Genomic DNA, 21692 nt, shown 5'->3' with positions numbered 1-21692 from the left:
CACAGAACCCTACCTGTGTAACCTGGAGGGCAGACACACTCGTACGTTTCCTGGCTGTGGGGATGACAAGTCCCTCCGTTCAGGCAGGGCTGGGACACGTAGCAGAGGTGCGATTCGGAGTACTGGCAATCCTCTCCCGTGAACCCTGGAGCACACCTGCAGGTAGCCTTTCCTATCAGAGACGTAGTTTCACAAGTTCCCCCGTTCTTACAGGTATTGCTTTCACAGGGGTTTCTGTACTGACAGTAGTCTCCAAGAAAGCCTTCTCGACACCTGCAACAGAGAAGGAATTAATTGTGGCACATTCACTGAAGTCTTGCTGTCCTGGGAAGATACCAGGAATGAAACCCCATGACCACTGAAAGTCTTGGAACTTGCTGAAATCCATGGTAACATTAACAGACCTAAATGCTAACGTCATGGATGTAACAAGGCCCTCCTCTGGGACTGTCCCAAATGAGACCACTGAAAACTTAAGTTCAAATTGTGAAATCGTTCATTACAAAATAAATAAATACTGCATACAATGAGCATTACATCAAATGCAGGACCTTACTCTTGCACTTCCCTTTGAAACTTCAGTAAAAGCTTAAGTGTTAAAGAACTGCTGAGTAACAATTAATTCCTTGCACCTACTCCCATTCTAATAAGCATCCTTTTGTAGAAGAAAACCAAGCAGTTTTCAGAAATAGGTATTAACACCAGGTACTATCCATCTCCCAAAAGATTTATAAACTTTGGACACATGCAGCGTCTGAGGGCCTGAAAATCCATAGCAGATCTTTCTCCGCAACACTCCCGTGAGACAGGAATATACTGTTATCCTCATGTTGATAAGTGCATCTGGGACTGTGACATGCTAAAGCCTGCACTCAACTAGCAACACAAGCACTGAAGTCAGGTCTCCCACGCCCCTGGCTAGCACCCTAACGACAAGGTCATTGTTCCTCCATCTCCCACAGAAAAATGAGTACACATACACTATCTACAACCAGGGTAATATTTTATACAAAGATCTGTGATTGCAGAATAATTGCAGTTATTTCTCTCTAACCTAAACTTATGTCAATACAGTCTGACTACACTTGTCAGCTGTAATCCATCTTTTAACCGGCCTTTGTACTACAAATTTTCCACTTAACTTCTAGTGATACAGGACCCAGACAAGCAAGCCTGTAAGCCCCCTCTTTGTGTCACCCACAGTTCCATTTGCTTCTTTCAGGTAGCAGAAAGTTGCAAGAGTACATGCTGGATAAAAATAACACCCAACATACAGAACAGGACTGTCCACTTGCAGTTTTTTCTATAGTACACAGCTGCATGCTTTAACTGATAAGTAACCCAAGACATACACAGCCTGGGAGAACATGTATTTCACTGTAAAAAATTCAGAGGCGAACATTAGATACACTTTGTTCCAGAACAGGATAGGTACGATTATTAAATCAATGAATTACACAAATCCAAAAGGGAGGAGATTCCAGCTGCAAGAAACACACGGTCTCTAGTCAGCTTCCGTAAAGAATGTAACAGTAAAGAGACTGCCTTTTACTTATGCACATAGAAGTGTACAGTAGATTAAAAAAATCCAGTTTAAAAATAAAAGAATGGGCATGAAGCTGTTTTAAACAGAATACTACAGGGATCTGCCTCTGTTCCTATGCTACTCAACACCTGGCAATCTTAAAGGTCTTTTCCAGCCTAAAATGATCCTAAGAATAAACCTGAGAACATCAATGCTGGTCAAACACATAGGCAAGAGAGAAAAGTTCTCAATAGAGGGTAGTAAGCCGAAATGCTTAACAAGGCAATCAGCACACAAAGTGCACTTAGCACTGCGAAGTCCTACATCTAGCAACAAAACATACACAGCACCCTCCCCACAACAGGAGGCTGAGCTGGGAAAGCCAGACTTGCTCCAGGGGTTCCTAGCGGTCAGCTGAACGTGAATTGTTAGTGCGGCAGTTTGGCCAGGAATGCTTTAGCTGCACAAACAGCAAATATCAAGTAGTAGTAAATGAGTTTACGCTACACCTGGTACTTGCATGGCACCACCACTAGCAGACCACTGTGTCAGTTTTGGTGTCTGCTCTTTAAGAAGGAAAAGCTGAAATGAGTTCAAAGAAGCCAACCATAATGATTAATAGAACACTCTTGACACAATGAAAAGCTCAGGTGGCTCAGTCTGTTTATCGAAGGGAAAAAGAGAAGAAGGTAGTTAATCAAAATCTCCAAATACCCACAAAGAAACTCAGATTTAACAATAATTTCCCATCTAGAAGGTACAGAGATAACAGAACTGAGCAGTTAAAAGTTCAAGCTAGATAAATTTAATTAGAAATAACGTAACATCTTTTATCTTCAGACATGAACTTATATACAGTCTTTCAGCAGCGGAGAGAAACAACTGGAACAACACATTTAAGGCTGTAGTGGAATTTCTCCATCACTCCTGCTTGTTTAAAAGAACACCAGGATTGGCTGTTTCAGGAAGAGTATGCACGCTAGTTCAAACAGAGCTATTCAGAGAGGTTATTATCCGAGTTACGCAAGGGGTCATTACTAGATGACCACAACTGTTTTTTCTCATGTTAAAATTTATTAACTAGCTTTAGCCATATGTCTAAAGCAGAGAAGTCATATAATAGATGTGCATAATCGTAATTTACCATTCCCCACACCCAAATTAGGCTCCTTTCACCATACCTTAATACTTTCAACTTCGTACCCAGGAACAGACATGAAAGAAGTTTTTGCAGGGCAAGGCAGGATTAATAAAGTTACAGAAAGCAAATCCTGAGACAATACCATTCGCAGAATATCCTCTGCCTCTTGTGCCATCCTTGGTGTAACAGCCAAAGGCTGTCAGGCAGCGTGAGCTGCTGCCATGTCACACGAGAGGCAGACGTGGGGCATCCCGGGCCAAAGCCACTGTAGTTCTATAGGCTTCCTTTAACATCCCAAATTCCCCACCCCCCCCTTGATACAGGTTAGAAATCAGTCCAAACGCCAGCGGGCTATAGCACAGCTCTGCAGGAGCTCGATCACAGAGAAATCTGGCACCCAGCAAAGACAGCTGTGCCAGAAGCCAGAGCACTGCTCGACTCCCACGGCATTCAAGCCTGCACACGGTGCACTGGCTAGCTCTGCTCCGAGACCGTCTGGATAACTACGCTTAAATCATGTTTCTGGACATCTATATGCGGCTGATGAATGTGTACAGTCAAATTGAACTTCAGTCCCAAAAGCTTGCAATATTTCATTATAGGGGTTTCTTCTAGTTTCACCACCACCGTTGATGGGGGTTTTGGGCAGCTCAGCTGTGTCAGCAGTACACCACGCTCCTCAGACTAACAGCAGCAGGCACGGGCCATGCACTTGTAATTCTCTTGATTGGGAAAGAACGAGCAACAAACCAGAACTTCGCAGAACCCCATCCAGGGCACCTCATCCGGCAAAGAAGAGGTCCTCCAACACCATCCACCACTCCAACAAATACAAAATAAACCCAAACACCTTTAAAAGGTAAGTCCTAAGGTGTTTTTGCATTGAAAGCCTATAAAACAAACAAGAAAGTCGAGGAACATCTCATGTTTTGTCCACAAGCAAAAGAAACCACTAAAATATGGCTTCTCTCCCACTCACCCAACACTCGGGGATACTGGAAGGGGCATTTAACTGTTACCCCTAGGTGACAGGGAGCCTAGGCACCGATTAGGAGCACTGCTGGTTATGATTTAAAAGGAAAGCAAAGATCTGTGCTCTAAGACAACACAACCATCACCCACAACTGGTCCAGCATTTTGTACACAAGTTTTCTGGTGCAAAGTTGAAGAGCGCTCCAAGACCAGGCTTGTTCTGCTATCTTCTGAGGCTAATCAGAAAAAACACAAGGGAGCACTCCAGCAGGGAACGGCAAAAGCTCTTTTAACTTCAGCTCCTTATATTTGGAAGGACAAAGCCTTACAGAATATGCCAGAGGGAACAGGCCTGCCTGTGGGAAGATGGTAGATGAGGTATACATAGCCCTTATACCCACCATTTTGTTCTCCTCCAGAGAAAAGCTTGGTCACACAGTTATGCAATTTTTTCCCTCCAGCAATTCAGTGCAATCCTTTTTTAATGTTAAAGAACAAAAAACCTACAGTCTAGATTTTTCAACCATGTCTCCTGTCATCAACATTTCTAGGCACAAATACTAGCAATTTAGTTCTAAATGTTGGTGTAGACAAAATGCAAATATTTGCCCCGATTCATGTTGGGCACCACAACGTTTCTCTAAAAATAGAGGCAAACAGTGAAAAAGCACGGTCTAAGTCCAGATTTCTTTAAAGGGTATGATTATCCTCCACAGAAACTCCAGCTTCCCACCACCCCTGCTCCACTCTCATCCCAACCTACTCTTTCAAGTTCTCTTTAGGAGGAAAAAAAAAAAAGCAAAAAAAAAAAAAAAGCAAGCCACTTGTCTACAGAACAGCTTAAAATTGTAGCAGCTTGTGTCAGCTCCAAATGACATGCTCAGAACAGCAAACCAAATCTTTTCCAAATAAAAGCCACTGTTTCTCCTCAGTTTTCCATCTAACACTCAGAAACAGAAACAGGAAGACAAAGTTTGTTCTGGTGCTTTCTGGAAGCACAAGAGGTCTCTCAACCTACTTCAACAGGAATTTAATCTTTTAAGAACAAATTTCACATACAACTTTATTCAAATCATGATTTCTGAAAACTAGAGAGTTTGAAATGGGAAAATGTCCTGTGGGCTGCATCAGCTATGCAGCTGCTTCTAATTAAAGCTTCTCCTTTACTCTCTCTGGGCTACTTTCCAGCACAAATACTTTAGAGCTCAGCCCATTATTTTTTTTTTTCCCTCCTCCTTTTCAGCTCCAGCCTGCATTTGCTTTAGCTCAGGCTCTCATGGAGCTAAACAAGAGATGTAAAAACAAAACGAAGGTATTTATCCAAATTTGAAGTATCCACAAATCCGCAGAGCTGCATTCACTCTAACAACAACCCAATGCTACGAAGTGAAAGTGGAAGACTCACAAAAGCTGCGTTTTTGGTTCTTCTGCCACAAAACTAGATTGAAGTTACTTAGCTCTTTCTTGCTTTCAAAAGACTTCTGGAATATGTCTAGTCTGGTGGAAAAAACTCCTCATCTGCCGTACTATATTTGCTTGGGCACATTCACAGGACAGTTTCTTCAAATGCACCTTATAGACTGTTTTAACCAGTCTTCCAGATGTTTGATTTTCATGGGAGTTTCCTATTCAGGCCCAGTGATATCATCTGGAGATGCACAGAAGGAAGCAGATGGTTTTAATTTAAAACACGAAGGGAAGAATTTCATAGTAGTCTTGCTTCTGCCCCCCTCAACCCAACACTCCCCTCACTTTGATTGGAAGATGCTTCAACAGGGGGGATGCAGTCTGATGACTAACATGAGAAGGGTCTCAGCTATTTTGCTGCAGATTTTAACCAGACTTCCCCCTGGCTCCCGGGTTCTGACTCCCACACCTACACCTCCTCTCAGGAGGGAGAACAGGATTCTCTGGTTAGCTTTACAAATGCTCCTTCCCATGTCTCAAGGCTCCCATTTATGCGTCATACTTTGAAAGCAAACGATGGGATGGGACGGCCTCTCTGTTCTGCATTTAAAGCAGTATACAGCTATTGTTTCTCGTCCACGGAAAGCGCTTCTGCAGTGTACCGCTCCACAGTACGCCAAGGAGTAACAGCAACTGAAGTCTGAACGGGCAAGGTTTAGTTCAGCTTTTTCTGACCATCAGAGCTCTGAACAGCTTTTGATCTGCACAGGTAAATCACAATAGAAAAATTTGACCAAGTGACTCAAATCACTACTCTGTTCCCAGATCTGAAGCTAAAAGTGTGTGTACTCTCCCCTTTTTCCTCTACTCTGGTCTCAAGGGTCTCTAACTTCTGGAAGGAGACAGAAGGAAACAGCAAAGGGCAGCCCATTCTCAGAAAGGGACAACTTTCCTACTTCTGCATTTAGCCTCTTCTGGAAAACTCTCAGACCTCATCCTGCTACGAAGTCTCCTATGGGTATTCCCCATTCACTGGTCTAGGAGTGATTAGTTTCTCAAGACAACCTAAGAAGATAATCTGCTGCAGTCTCAGAAGCAGCTCTGTAGTCCAGGATCTTGCCTTCCCCAGAAGTCCAGCTGGAAAGGCTGGCAAGATTGTTGGAGTTACTGGGGGTCAGATTTGGGACAGAAGCCCCTTACTGCTGTGCCATCGCTGCTTGGAGTTTAAGCATGCTTTGAGGTCCTCCTGTTGCCACTCTGCAGAAAAGTAAAAACTGCACCACACAATGAAAAAGCATGAACAAACTTCTGCACACGGCGAGAAAAAACACTGCTCACTGAAGAGGCGCAGAAGCACACAAAGCTACACAAACCCTGACAACTTCAGACATGAAAGGATGTGCTGAAGGAGACTGTCCTTTAGGCATCAGCCTACTTCAGCCGTCTCCCCATCTGACTAAGCACAGCAAAAGGGCCACAGTTGCTCCTGCACTTTTGGGTTGGTTGTTGTTGGTTTTTTTTAACCACCAGGACCGGACAAAAGACATTAGCGTTAAAGCAGTACTTTGGTTCATACAGAGGTGCTGACAACGCTTCTGGACATACAATATGCAGCAGTCCCAAGGCCAAAACTCCAACCTTAAAAGCCTATGAAGCATGAGAAGTAGCAAGGCTCAGTTTCCTCCCTAAACCCTGGCGCACCCCAAGCCCAACTTTCTTCCTTCTCACTTCTGCTTCTCTCCCTGGCACAGTCTTGCTTCTGCTCCCCGTCACTGGGGCACAGGGGAGGGAAGGTGGGAGAGGCCACAGCTGCCAACCATGGGGAACCCAGCTACGATAGTCCCTGCTCAGGGCCCTGCCCCATTCCCAGCGCAGAGGGACTGCCCAGTCCTGCATCCACCTGCAGCCGAGCAGACTCTCATGCTGAGAAAACAGTGGGCAGCGCTGCCAAAATCTCTGCTCTGCTTGTCCTTGAAACAGCTCCCTGTACCGACACCTTCTCATCCTGCCTGCAACTGCAGAAATACTGTAACTTAGCAGTATTATCCCTCAGACTCTTCCTACTGCTGCTTTCCCAGCCACCCAGCAGCAGGCAGATGAGAAAGGGTTTTCCTGGGATGTTCGCAATTAGCATTAAGCAACGAACAGTCGCTTAAACTGCTTCTCTGCCAGGTACGACAGCATGCAAGAAGGCTCCTTCATGCTTAACACCTCAATGTGCAAATAGGCTGCCTGGAGGTGCTTTGATGGGGGGACCCCACAACAACAAAATACCACCACGGTGCAACAACACAGAGCCAAACCCCAAACTGAAACTGCCTTTTGTCAAAAAGCTTGGAAGGACAGGCCCCTTGGTACCACTGCTGCAGATACAGCCATACTCCTCAGAACAAGGTCTGTGCCCCTCACCACGCTAGTCACCAAATGGATATAGAAAGATCACTCAAACAAAAATTCTGACCTTGAAAGATGCAAACACAGGAATGTGTAATTTTCTAAATATAAAATCAAGGTCAAAGGTGGTCAGGAATTCTATCAAGCAGTGCCACAAAATGACAGCCACGGGCCAGCAGCGTCACCAGGGGAACGGAGCTACTTAAAGGGCGCTCGCAAGAACAATCTGATAAAGATTCAACTCAGATTTCCTTACAAGGGTCACAATCGCTGTTCCCATAACAGAAGCCAGATGCACCATAATAAAGATTTCTTAGCAGAAAACTAGCTTTCACTTTTAATGCAGTACATTCTACAAGATTTTCTGACACAGAAAGCTGTTTCAGCACCAAGCTGTCACTTTCTGCTTTGCCAAGTACCTAGACTAGATGTTTTGCTTATCAGTGCTTACGTTACTCATGTCTTACTCATCGCATCTGATCACCTCTGATGCAGGTTCTCCCTCAGTGGTTCACTTGTTTCTTACCGACAGCAAGATTAACTAGACAGACTGGCCACACACTAGAACAAACAACTTGGCTGAGAGGAGCTGCAGAAAGAGGAAGAGTGCCTGTTATAATAACTTATTGCCCAGCAGAGGAAGTACTGCAGATAACTTGAAAAAAGTGGAAGGGGTGGAGATTCAGCTAATCAGTGAGTGATCCTGCAGAGCCAGAAGCCAAGCCACCTGCTTTAGTAATAAGCTCAGTTTCCTGAAGAGAATATTTCTACTCCTACAGCCATCAAAAATTCAGACAGGCATCTAGGTTACTACACCAGATATAAAGTTCCCCCTGTTCAGAGTTCCTCATAGTGCAGGAAAGAAAAAGAAAAAAAAAAACCCCAACCAACACTTAAAACCAAAACAGGATGCTAAGAATCAGCCTGCTAAAGGTAGAGTCTCCACAACTGAGGGGTTTTTTTTGCTATTTTTTCCTTACTTTCTGCAAAAAGGAGTTCTTGAGCCAGAACTAGGGAACAGACATGTACTAATCTCTGTATGGAGGCTTCTGTTAGCCTTTCCAATTACTCTGGCACCTGCTAAGGGACTGAGCTGGTACCTGAAGGAGGGGTTGGCTTAAGACCTGCAAGAAGACTGCACAAAAAGGAAGAAGGCAACATTAATTATAAATAACTCTCTGCACTACTAAAAAAAAAAAAGTGGTCAAAGCTGCCACTCTGATAAGGGAAATGTGTTAAGATCTGGACTGCACTACAAATACTGAACGGAAGTTCAATCAGATGAAGTAACTGAACAATTTTGTAACAGAAGAAAAATATTAGAAGTCTAAGACGTGGTTAAGAGGAACATGCAAGCTGGAGAAAATGTCCTTAGGAAGGTACAAGCAGCACCAACATCAGTCTTATTACCTCCTAACATCACAAAATTGCTTGTTCTAAAATATAGGTGAAAAGCAGGTAAGTTCCAGCTTTCTTTTCAGAAGGGCAGCTCATTTGTGTGGACACCAATATAAAGCTATGGAAAGTAAAAGACTAGGAAGGAGTTTGAAAAAAACAACAGGGAATAACAAGTTACATTATTTGTCTTCATGGCCCTTCTGCACATCAGGTATTGATTTGAAACTGAGAAGAACCTCAAATTAGATTATGATTTCCCCTTTGTATGCCACAGGTGCAATTTAAGTATCAGTTTTAGGTACCACATTGATAGAAAGAACTAAAGGTTGTGGCAAGCGAAGACGGCTGTGCAGAAAAGGGTGAACAGTGGAGCTGCGTGTTAGCCAAGCTAAATCACAAGACAAAACTCACTAATATTTGAAGAACGTAAGCATTAAGAAAAGAGGGATTTAGCATGCTAGAAAATGGGACAACTTACACTGATGAAGTAATCAAGGTTTAGAAAATAATCCGTTTACTGCAGATGTAGTAAATTAAGCCTGCTGAACAAGGAGGATTTCTCTTTCTGTAAAATATCACTTAATCTAAAAAAACTCTAAATACTGCAGTTTGAAAGGTGAATTGCATTTAAATAGATGTGATATCATTCTCCAGACACTCTGCCAAAGCTCCTGCTGATCAGCTTTCCATGCAGCAGCAAAGTGAAGGCACCATTGAACATGGGTGTCAACATTTACCAAAATCAGTTACACAATAAAGACAAATGTGGATGTTTGTTTGGGTGGTTTTTGTTAAGTTTGTTTTTGCAACTTCCACATATTAGTTGCTCTTCAGCATGCAGAAGGGAACTGGCACACTTCAGAGAGCACATTAGTTTTGAAAAACCTCATGAAAATATTCAAATTAGGGCTGAAGCTCTACAAAGTGAGCTATTAGATGGAGAGCAAGTTCCAACCTAACTTGTGAGTCTGGAAGCAAGGTACTGGGTTGACCTCTACGATCGCTTTGGCAATCTTTCCTAACCTAATGCAAAGAAATCAAGCTGACAAGATCCAAACCCAAAAATTCTAAGAAGAAATCCATATTTCTTACGTTACAAAAAGCTAGCACATAACAAACGCATTATCAAGAAACACCAACTGTGCTAAAACTGTCATGCTGAATGCACCCGATAAGAAAATCTTAACAACTCACATTTCCTTTCTGGCTAGGAACCTGAATGACAGAAGATTGGTAATTAAATTGATGAGAAATGAAACCAACTTACTTGCAATATCCTGTACCATTCTGATATGGAATGCACTTTCCCTCGTTAACACATGGCTTGGAATCATCCATACACTGCAATGCTGAAAGAAGCGAAAAGAACAGTCAAATCAGTAGCCATACATGTCAAGTCAAAGCTTCATTAGCATATTATGGGGAAAGAAAATCTTTAAGTAGAAAATTTTATATGATTGGAACAAAAACAATAGACACTATCACATAGTTTAGTTTAATCTCTGGAAGCATCAAAACAGCCAGACTGAAAGAAGAATCACAGATGTGTGCATCAGGCAACTCAATGTTTACAGAATTTCTTTTAGGTAGATTTTCAAAACAAAGCATGCAGTAATTTCAGCAAGCTACAAAGACATTCATGTCAGCACTTGCATATTTTGGGTTAAGTGTCACCAATTACTACTTTCTGATCAAAATTCTAGACTGAAATTCTTTGAAGTAAGAGGCAACTACTTCTAAGCCTTCTTTTTTCAGAATATTTTGCCTCAAATCCCTTCCTTCTTTTCTATCACCTCTAGGGACACTTGGCACTGAAATAGGGGCATCTGTCCCTCAATCTCACCTGCTGTGCATTTCTAGCAATGCAGAATTTGCTGTAACATCATTACTGTTGTTGCACTCTGATTTCAGTCAGGATTGTGTTTGGGAGTAAGCGAAAATATCAGAGATGTTAGACTTTCCACAAAGAATTTGGTGTTTCTAAGGAGATACACTGTAGCTCAAACTCTATATTTTCAGTGTTATGGTTTTTAAAAGCTATTAGGTGTGATACAGTTCAGGGCTGGTCAATTTTTATCCAAGTCTGCTGGAAGCTCTAGTGTTGTTTCCATCAGAACAGGCTTCACATCAGCCTCAGCTCTGGCAAGTGCTCATCTCTTCACGGGAACCTGAAGCAGCACACTGGGCCTGTGTCTAAAGAAGGGTGAGAACTACGGAAACCCTGCAGGAGCAGAGGGCACTCTAGAACCACAAAAGTTTAGCCAGTCCACCTAGCTCACAGCCTGCCACTTGAATAGCACCAAACTAGTGGATAAAGCCCTTGAAACCGCAAGATCTGGGTCCTACCCTAAACTTACCCATGTGCCCAGAGGTCACAAGCTCTTCCCACCTTCCAGTTCTGTCTCCTGGCCCCCAAACACACACACTTCCGTGCCTCTCCGGACCCTATTTCAACAATTTTACTGCCTTTGGGAAAGCATTTAACCAATCTTAGGTTAAAGGCACCTAGAGGGAGGAATAACATCTAAACTGCCCTCTTGTATACCAGCTGCCACAGGGCAGATGCCCTTTTTTTTTTTTTTTTCTTTTTTAAGGTAGTTTACGTCAAGAGGTATTAAATTTTCAATACAAATTCATCAAGGGGCACCAGGGAAACGTGGTCCAAACCACCATCAAAGCTTATATTCTGGTGACTACAGAAGGGGGCTCAGAAACCGAAGAGTTAACACACCAGTTCCGCTAAGCTCTCTGCAACCAGCCCAAATTCACCCCAGCAATCAGACAACTTGGAACAGACTCCAGTTACTGCTATCCAGGGCTTCAAGTGTTATTTCCCAATAACCCTGGAGCAACATAAACAGGTCCCATGCACTAAGAGGTACTACAGGAGCATTTCACACCTGCAATCCCTACAGAGAATACATTTAAACTAAACTCAGTTGCCCAGGAAAACCACCAATATTTCTGACAATAGGGGTACAGCTGCTTCTGTTGACTCGATTCTTCAAAAAGGGGCACTTGGATGGTGCTGCTTCTGCACAGCTCTCAGGAAATGAACAAAATTCCACTCTGAGGCCCTTTCAGATAACCCCTGAGGTCAGGGTTACTAAGCGACAGAAATATTAACACGGATTTTGCACGACATTCCCACACACAGCGGTCAAAACCACACTGATTTGCACCTGTCTGATGATTTTTATCCCGTTTAACAGCAACATCCACAAGGCTTCAACTCCAAACTTCATCTGCTTCTGTCTAACACTACAGCAGCTTGTTTTCACAACAAAGGTTAGCTACAGTTAGCATAGTGCACTTACACGGCATTCAAGGGACACTGCAAAAGGACCTGGAATGATCTGGATTTCTCTTACTACCTGCGCTACTCCAGGGAAATGGAGGAAGGGAAAAGTGAGCCTTACCATATTTCAGCCTTACCGTATCAGTACTCTCATCTTACTACCTTGAATTTTCATTCTTTTCACACCCACCAAGCCAGTGAAGCAAATACTCAGAGGATTATTTCTTTTGTGCCCATGCTTTCAAACACAATTTTGTAATCTCTTCGAGTAGCTGTGTCCCTAGTGAGAACCGAGCAGCCAGTTGATTTTGTAACCCACATAGTAAAAGCTTAACTAGCACTTGGCCAAAACCACCTCCCAGCACAACTGCACAGAGGGGAGCAAGAGGGTGACGGCTTTCGGGGTCACAGTAAGGATCTGAAACAGTGATTCCTGTTTAGCTTGCTAGGCCAAACACAGCCACGCAGAGAGGCTTTAGCAAAGTAATGATTAATTTTCTCCTGGTTTTTGACAAATTACTCCTGCCTTGAACAGCTGTTTAGCAGGTCATTAAACTACTACTAGACCTTAGAATTCTTTAACAGAGACACACAGTGAATAGAGCAACACAGACAGCTGAATATGTATTTTGTATATAGTAATTTAGAAGTGAAAGAAGCTAAGAAAACAAAAGCAAAAAGACTCTTTTGTACTTTTGCAGCTTGAGACTAAAATAGGTTGAATAAAATACATTTAAATGCAACTAAAGCAAAGAAAAGGTAAATGTAACCATATTCTATATTAAAATGAGCATTAAAAGTAACAACCACTACTCTTTAAAAAAGAAATCACGAGGGAAATTGAAGGCTATAGTTCTCACAGTAAAATTAGCATTTCTGTGCACAAAGCGCTGTCTTCCTGTATTTCACGATATCTTTAACAATTTCACAATGCATACAAAACCAAGGCATTTCAACACAACTTACTTCAAAAGCTACTTCACTGCTCTATCATGTTGAGTGCTACAATTTTACCTTCTACCTTAGCCAGCACAAAAAGTACTTTTCACTACATCCATCATGTCAACTGGAAATACTTCGGTGTGTACAGCGTGAGCGAAGACAGCCTTGCCTTGAAAATATAAAGCCATTCTTTTAGAACCCAGAGAGAGCGCGCGCCAGTATGCTGTCAAGGCTTTGAGTCTAACAGCCTGCTTTTGACAAATTTCTTCTGTGTTTAAAAAAAACCAGCAATGATCAATTATTTGTCCATGTTCTGGACTTGCTCTAACTTGCCAAAACCACCATGACTATCAGAAGCTGGGTTAATCCAGACCAAGCATAAGCATTGATGCTTCAAGTCCTTGTGCTCTCGTGCGGTGGTGGCATGCCAGCAGGTCTCGAAGGGGAAATCCCATGGCTTTTTAAATGTATTGAACGGCCTCATGATTTTTAGTAGTCCATTTGGGCATATTACAGGAATATTGGGAAGACACCTCACAATTATCAAAAGGCTGGCTTCTTATGAAGCAGGCAGGCCACCACGTTGTGGAAGAACCACCCAGTTTCTAGCACGTATCGTAGCCAAGTTTGAAAGAATACTCAGATGAGGACTCCTAAGTGCACACGAGATGAATGTTATTAACTATACTACCCAGCCTAGAGTCCATACAAACCCTTGCACACGCTTGCATTCAAACATAATTTCTAACCTGACATTTAACTAGCCTACCAGGACCATTTTCCAAGGCCAGACAGAAGAACAGGTAGCCACTGCTACAGAATGAGCACAAGCAGAAAGTGTTACTCATGGAAACACTATAGGAAGTGCTGTGATTCTCAACGCCCAACCGCAAAGCTCACACTTAACTGGAATACAATTTCACCCAGGTTTAACCTTTTTAACTGAAGGAAAAGTTGTGTTTCTGCCTTGCTGTTCTTTAGGATGCCAAGACGATTGGGAAGTTGTGATGTGGTTTCTATACTTCATCTGCCCACTACAAATTCAGATCCTTTCTAGGAGAGAAAATTAAGAAGAAATAGTGATGGATTAAGATCAGAAGCTGTAAGTATCAAGAGTTCAGCTTTTAAAAGAGAAGAGTGCTATAGGGAAACAGAGCCATAACCAGAGAAAATCTGAAAGGGCTTTGTTGTAAATACTAAAAGGAAAGTAATGCCAATAAAGTCCTCACCCACAAGTTCAGGAAAAGTCAAGCAGAAATAAAAATGCAAAATACCAAAACAATTAATGCTGTGAGGAAGAGACGTTACAAAGCTGGTTTCCTGTAGCTTTGTGGTTGATTATCCTGCATCTAAGAACCTGTAGGCTCCGACCAAAGGTTTTACTTTAAATAAAGGGAGAACAATATTCTGGCAGGGAATGCTGCTGAGCTGCTGGTACATCTTTCTCCTTGGGAGGACACTGTATGTGTTCTCTCTCTCTCTCCTCCATTCTGTCTACAAATTTTCCATGAAGTTCACAGAAAGTATATTTTAAGAACCTAGGTCTCTGTTGTATTTGGTTGACACTTGTCTATAGGTTCAACAGCTCTCTTGTGGGAGAGGGTAGTAAACAACCTACTCAAGCATAGAAGAAAAGTCAGGCTAAAATACATTAAAGACTAGAAAGAAAACTAAAGGACAAAATAGGTTTCAATAACCTTTATATAGCCAGTGGATTTTCTGTCTCAATTGACATTCATGAGAACTAGCCTGTCATTTCAGTGGTGTTACCCATTATGTAAGAAGAGAAAGGTGGAAAAAAAAGATTCAAAGCCCTCAAATAGCAGCAACAGAAGATGCACGGCAAATCCTTACACAAGCTCAGGCTGCTTGCCAGAGGTGGACCAGCTCTGAAGACTATGACCATCGGCATGGTCAGAAACACCAGCAAACTACAAAGCAAGGGGTCTTAAATTCCAAGGGAGCAAAAGCAGCTTCTGGTTCCCTACAGGAAAAATACAGTCTGAAAAAAGAAGAAAATGCTGAAACACAAGGTGCAATTCTGGAGAAAGACTGGTAGATCCTCAAGGTGCAGAAAGGGACAACCCTCCCACAGCAGTACCTCACACCACACAGCTGCTGAAAAAGCTGGTAAGGAATAAGCAGCACTGCACACATGGAGACAATACCCAAAGATAACCAACTTCTGGAGGAAACCCAAAGAGGAGAAATAGCTAATTACACTATTCACTAGCCTCAACAGATTACAGTTCCAGTGAGACTATATACCATGGAAGAACCCACTCGTAAGTGTGTGCTAGCTGAAAATATGAAAATAGCTTTTTTTTTTTCCCCTGAAGAACAGATCGCCCCATGGCAGCCACAAGAAGAGGGGGAAGAAGCAAACTAGTAAAAATCCTTACTGTGGAAAAGTGATAAAGCCTTATAGTCAGCCCAGATTTAGAAAAGATTAGCTTTTGGAGAATTTAAACATGCTGACCAGTTTGCACTTCACAGACAGAGGACAGCAGTTAAAGGACAAAGCTTGTCTATAAGGCACGGAAATAGTTTGTAAAGCAAAAATGCTTTAATCAGATTACTAAGACATCTCCATCGTTTTTGCACACAAAAGCCTGAAATCAACTGGATAATGCAAGACTCATCAACTGAGAAGCTAAGCAGAGCTCAGAGGGGTGTGAAGGCACTCAGCCAACATCCTGTACCTTTTGGGACAGAAACCCCCAATAGCTAAGCTGGTTTCCTTCACTAACTTCCCTAGAAAGCATAAAAAAAACAACCAAAAAAAACCAACCACCCTGCAAAAAAAATACTTAAGTGGATTTCAGGAGAACAAGCTTGTAAGTTGAAGAAATTTTGCTTTGGAAGTTCATCAGGTTTTTGGTTTGGTTTTTTTTTTTTTAATTTGAGAGTACTAATAGGAAAACTGCGTGCACCACCATCATCTGTTTCAAATCTTCCCTCTGAACATCTAGGACCTGGCAAAAACTACTGATTGGCCCTCCTAACAACAGAGCGGGGAACCCGTCGTGCAAATTCAGAGGTAGAGTTAAAGTCTTCCTCTTGTCGGGGTCTTAGGCCCAGGAAGCTGCAAGAGGGCTGTTATTTCTATCAAGTGCAGCCACAATTCATGTGACACTGTTCCTGTTGAGAAACCACCAATAAAAGCTCAAGTTATAATACAGACTGAATTCAGGATGAACTTGCAATACAGTTTTAAAGTCTGTGTCAGTCACAATATCCTCCGTTTCCTTTCACAGATACAGTTCCCTGCCTTCCCCTATTTTCAGTTTTCCAAAGAAAGCCAAAACACTCAAAATCCAGAACTGCGACATAAAGCATTTAGTTGGGGGGGGAGAAAAAAGTTTTCAACAAAAAAATGTAGGGAAGGCAATTAGAGCCAAAGAGGTATTGGTGTTTCCATGGCAATCTGGCAGACAGAAGCCATGCTCCTGTCTTCTCCAAAGTCTTCCGTCATTCTCCAGCACTAAATCTTTATTAATTTGAACGTTAAGCATGTTTGCCTGTGCAGAAATGCTAGCCCGCTACTTGTGCTGAGCAACGCTTCTGCAGCCGTCCCGGGTGATGTCAGAGAAACAAGATGAAGACTTGCTGCATGGAACAAACAGCAGGCGCCCATGCCATTTTGAGATACAAAGCTCTTTTTTCATCCTCGGAGCAGTCTAAAAAAAGGACATGTGCCCTAGGAACAGACTATTTTCTAAACAGAACGAACGATTATTTCTGCAGCTCTCAGATGACCGTGTTTAGAATGATATAAGCACTGTTTCTTCTAGATGGGCACTGACAGCCCTTGACTTCTATTGGCAAGATGATTTCAGAGTGAATGAATAGAAAGTAAGAATATAACTACAAAAGGACTTTTTAACACAGATGCTTAGGGAAGCTCTTTTTCCCCCCCAACATGGATGCCATTTCCCTAACATGTCCCACAGGAGGAGTGAGAATTAATAAACACTGTATCGCTCCTCCACTTAACCATCATTAGCCAACAGTACAAACTTGAAGGAAACGACACTGTATCTGTAGTTACAAATTGTGACTGATCGGTTTTGCTGTCAAATAAGATTCTCAAGCCCAGAAGAAACAGGCTGCCAGAATCCTGCTGCTGCTGCTGCTTTTTCACCTACTCCTTGTCCTGGGTTCAAATTCCAGGCACCAGTCCCCTTCTCTCAGCACAGACACAGGTTTCTGAGAAAGGGAGAAGTTGAACAGAACGAGAGCGCACTGAAGAGAATTACCTGCTTACTGCAACAGCAGCGAGACACCTAATAAAAGGGAGGGAGGCAACCAGCTGTGGAAGCTGCCAAAAACCCAACCCACCCACTGTAAGAGCCCCAACTGCCAAATGCCACCAGAGGCGTGAGTCCTATTTTCCCAAGGATCCAAGTCCTGAGAACATCAGCAAGACGATCTTCACGTATTTCTAATATGACTAAGAGGTGCCCTGCAGGAAGCGATGCCAGTTAGCCAGATTCTCATCATGCTCCCTTCTGAAAGTTTAAATTGGCATCTTTGATAAGAACAAATTTGATAGGCAGCAACACTTCCAAAAGATCAAGTAAAACTTGCTCTTCCATAAGCAAATTTGTATCAAGCAGACCGGCATTGTCAGCATTACCTGAAGTCCTCAAAAGTCTCTAAACTAAAGCTAAAGATCTCAAACTGCAATCTGCATCAATGTGCTACCTTTGCACCCCTCCAGATTAACAACCTGTTAGAAACACAGGCTGACAGTCAACGGCAACCTGGTGAAGCTGGGCTTAGCAAAATCCAAGCGTTAATAACAGCAGTGGGTAGTAACTAGGGTGGGCTTCACTAGCCAGGATTCCTGTTTTACCGGCTGCTGTCTGATCAGGAGAGGTGCAAATCGTTCACAGCAATTATCAGGAGAGTATCCTCACCAAAAGCACAGGTGTTGCCGCCCCACCCCAGCTTACTGCAACCTCAACTGCAGCCTTTTGCAAAACTAAACAACGGCTCAACTGGAAAAGCAAGTTGCTACATCGTTGGGCTTGCATGATGAGGCAGACTTGAGTAGTCCAAACCATAGCACTCAGAGCATCCAGGAGCCTCCTATTTATTGACCAAGAGGGCTGACATCAGATACCTGCCCTCTCTTGCACAAGAGCGTCAAGACAGTTGAATATGCACCTGAAAATACCCTTTCGGTGACTTCATCTTTCCCATTAATTCAAGCCACAAGTCCCACTCCCAGGGACCAGATGCAGGTCAGTATCTCACGAACAACAGGAGTCATTTATTTTCAGTCTAGATTTGTCATCTCTGACAACCAGCCTTTGTTAAGCACCAGGAGGAAATTTTACTCACAATGCCAAAAATTTCTACAGCATGGGAGGACCTGAAGCAGCCCAGTAGGTATCCATACCCCGTCAAGTGATGAGTGACACCACAGGTACTTCTCCCTCTCAGCCCCCACCAAGAGAAAGAACTGGTAGGGCTAGCAATGAACTGGTAAGTTGCTGGTATGAAGGTACAGTCAAACTAGAGTGGGCAAGACATTAGTCTTCGGGGGGGGGGGGGGAAAAAGAGTATTTTGCCATCTTACTGATCTGTGTAAGCCATTTCCAGAAACAACAGTGCTACTATACACCTACCCTTGAAAGACTCTTTATTTTTCCAGTCACTTTTAAGCAAATCTGGCCAACACACAGTCAGGAAACAGCTTTTTTCTTTTTTTTTTTTTAACTCCAACCATCTTCTTGCAGCACATTAGTACGAGTAAGTCAGATCTCAGAGGGGTTGGGGAAAGGGGTGGGGGGAAGACCAAAATTTTTCCCAGGAGACAAATAATGGCCATTTCAAAGTAAAAACAGATAGACTGATTAGCCCAACTACTCTGCAACCAAACCAGCAGCAGTGGTCAAAACTCTGCAGACAAGTTCCACCCCTAACCATACCCAAGAGTAAAACTGCTGAAATAATCAGCGTCGCAGTCACACACTTAACAACTTCCACTACCACTTTCTCCCATCGCTGCACTCTCCACAAGTCACCTGAAGAGCAATCCCGCCTCCCCGGAGTAAAAAAGGAAGAAAGAATGAGAAGCCGCGCAAGTAATCAATGACTGCTGGTCCCGGATAGCTTTACCGTGCTGCAAGGCTGCACATGCTTTGCTCTAGGAGCAGGACTGCTGCCGGGAGAGGCGTGAAATCCATCAGAACCCAGCAGTTAAGGCTACGGACCGTGTTCTCCAGCCCGGCTGCAAAACACATTGCAAATGCCGATGCGCAACAGCGATGGAAAGCAGCAGTTTCTTCAGATGTGCACATATGGCTCCATCACGCCTGAACTGATTAACAATTAGAGGAGGAGGAGATGTAGGAATCCCTTCTGTGTGTGTAGGTATGTCCCCAGCAAAGAGGCTGGGGCGCACAGGACGCACAGGTATCCCAGGCGATGGGAAACAGCCAGCCCTTTTCTCCCGTGTTTTGAAATCAAAAGACCTCGAGCGCTCAAACCACGGCTGCGACAGCCCGCGTATCGCTGCCAGTAAAGCACGGCTTCCCTCGCGCTTTCCGTTACGTGTCAGCTCCCACCGGACAGCAGCCCCCCCCCCCCCCCAGGATCAGCAGCCCACTCACTCCCCCGGGGACAGTAGCAGCCCCCCCCCCCCAGGAGAGCAGCCCCCTCACTCCCCCTGGGGACAGCAGCAGCCGCCTCCCCCACCTCGGGGACAGCAGCAGCCCCCTCACTCCCCCCGGGGGCGGCAGCAGCAGCCCCCCCGGGACAGCCCCCCCGCAGGTGAGCCGACCTTGGGGCGGGGGGGCCCCGCTCCACACAAAGAGGCGGTGGCCCGGGCCGCCCCCACGCGATGACACCCCAGGCGCCCCCCCCAGCCCTTCATCCCCGGCCGGCCCCGCGGGAGGAGGTGACACCGGCGCCGGGCCGGCCGCGCTCGGAGCGGCCCCGGGCGAGGGGCGGCCCCGGGCACCCCCTCAGGCCCCAGGCGAGGGGCCGCCCGCGTAGCGCCGCAGCCCCACAGGCCCCCGCAGCCCCTCGCCGCCGCCCTCCCGCCCCCGCCACTCACCGGCCGCGGGCTCGGCGCGGCTGAGCACGGCCAGCACCAGGCCGAGAAGGGCGGCGAGCGCCGGCTCCGCTCCGCGGGCCATGGCTACGGCCGCTCCCGCCGGCACGGCACGGCACGGCGCGACGCGACGCGGAGGGATCGACACAGCCGCCGATGGCGCCAGCGGCCACCCCGCGCGGAGGGACACGGCAGAGGCGCACCGCCCCCGCTTCCTCCGCCGCGCCGCCCGCCACGCCCCGTCCGCCCGCCCGCCACCAGGGGGCGCCCGACGGGGAAAGGCGGGGAGGGGCGGGGCGGATGGCGGGGGCGGCGAATGGCGGTGGGGCTGGGGGGCAGATGGCGATGGGGGCGGTGAGGAGGGGGGCAGGTGGGGATGGGAAGCGGCGGGGGGCGGATGGTGATGGGGATGTGGAAGGCAGGTGGGGATGGGGCTGGGGGGAATGGCACTGGGGGCAGATGGGGATGGGGCAGATGGCAGTGGGCGTGGGGGGCAGTGGGGGGCAGATGGGGATGTGGAGGAATGGCAATGCGGGGCAGATGGTGGTGGTGATGAGGGGCATATAGTGATAGGGGCAGATGGCGGTGGGGGGCAGATGGCAGTGTGGGGCAGGTGGTGATGGGTCCAGATGGCAATGAGGGGTGGATAGTGGTGGGGCTGGGAGGCAGCTGGTGGGGGGGGGCGGATGGCGGTGGCAATGGGGGGACGGAGGACACGGGCAGCAGGACACGTTGTCGTGCCCCTGTGGGGTGGTGGCAGTGGTGGTGGGTGCCCCCGGGGGGGGATGGTGGAGCACCCCACCTGCAGGGGCACGGCCCTGCCCTCTGCCCAGGTGTGGGGTGATGGAGCATCGCCCAGGGCGCCAATGGGGATGGAAACCCAAACCCAGTGGTGGCTGCTGGCAGCTCATCCCGGTGGGAAGGGGGCCCTGGGGCAGCTGTGCCAGCTCCCTGCCCCACGGCTCACCCCATGGATCAGCCCAACCCCACGGCTCACCCCACGGCTACTGGTACCACAGAAGCCCAGGAGGACACATGGCTTCCCACGGCCTTGGACTAAATTCAACCTCAGGAGCCCTCCCAGTCCTCAGCCATGGTTTAAAGCGTTACAAGCCGTCTGCCCCACGCTGAGAGCCCTTTGTGTGCTGACATGGCAGCCTGGCCACCAGGACAGGCTTGTGCGGGCTGGGGGAGAGAGGGGCAATGAATAAACGCCACTGTTTTCCCCCTGTAACTCGCCAGATCCTGGAGCTCCTACCATGAGCTGGATGCTCAGCATCCTACCTCCATGATGATTTGTCCAGGTATGCTGATGTGACCTGGGTGATGAATCCCCCACCGTCCCACAGAGCTGCCGGAGCATCCCATGGCCGCTGTGACGGCTCGTGGGCAGACACTGGTGCCACAGCCATGGTAGCCGACCGAGGGGGCTGCGCCTGGCACCCGCCCTCCCCGCACCTCCTCGCCTGCCAAGGCAGAACCCAGATCCCCAGCATGCCAAAAACTTTCCATGTATACAATTAGGGGTGGCAGCCACCAACACTTAGGT

General features: G+C 45.9%; 1 protein-coding gene across 1 annotated transcript in view; it reads right to left on the bottom strand.

The window, feature by feature from the left end:
- Positions 1 to 20308, bottom strand: part of NOTCH2 (notch receptor 2) — a 78740-nt gene extending 58432 nt beyond the window's left edge. The window contains exons 1-3 of the mRNA XM_037404426.1: positions 20147 to 20308; positions 10105 to 10186; positions 14 to 273 (exon numbers count right to left, since the gene is read on the bottom strand). Coding sequence (XP_037260323.1) covers positions 14 to 273; positions 10105 to 10186; positions 20147 to 20228 — 424 coding nt within the window. The 5' untranslated portion in view covers positions 20229 to 20308. The remainder of the gene's footprint in view (positions 1 to 13; positions 274 to 10104; positions 10187 to 20146) is intronic.
- Positions 20309 to 21692: the final 1384 nt, after the last annotated feature.

The sequence above is a fragment of the Falco rusticolus genome, chromosome 11 (genome assembly GCF_015220075.1).
Source record: "Falco rusticolus isolate bFalRus1 chromosome 11, bFalRus1.pri, whole genome shotgun sequence".
Taxonomy (NCBI): domain Eukaryota; kingdom Metazoa; phylum Chordata; class Aves; order Falconiformes; family Falconidae; genus Falco; species Falco rusticolus.
Note: the sequence above shows the minus strand (reverse complement) of the source record. Positions and strands in the feature narration are given on the sequence as shown.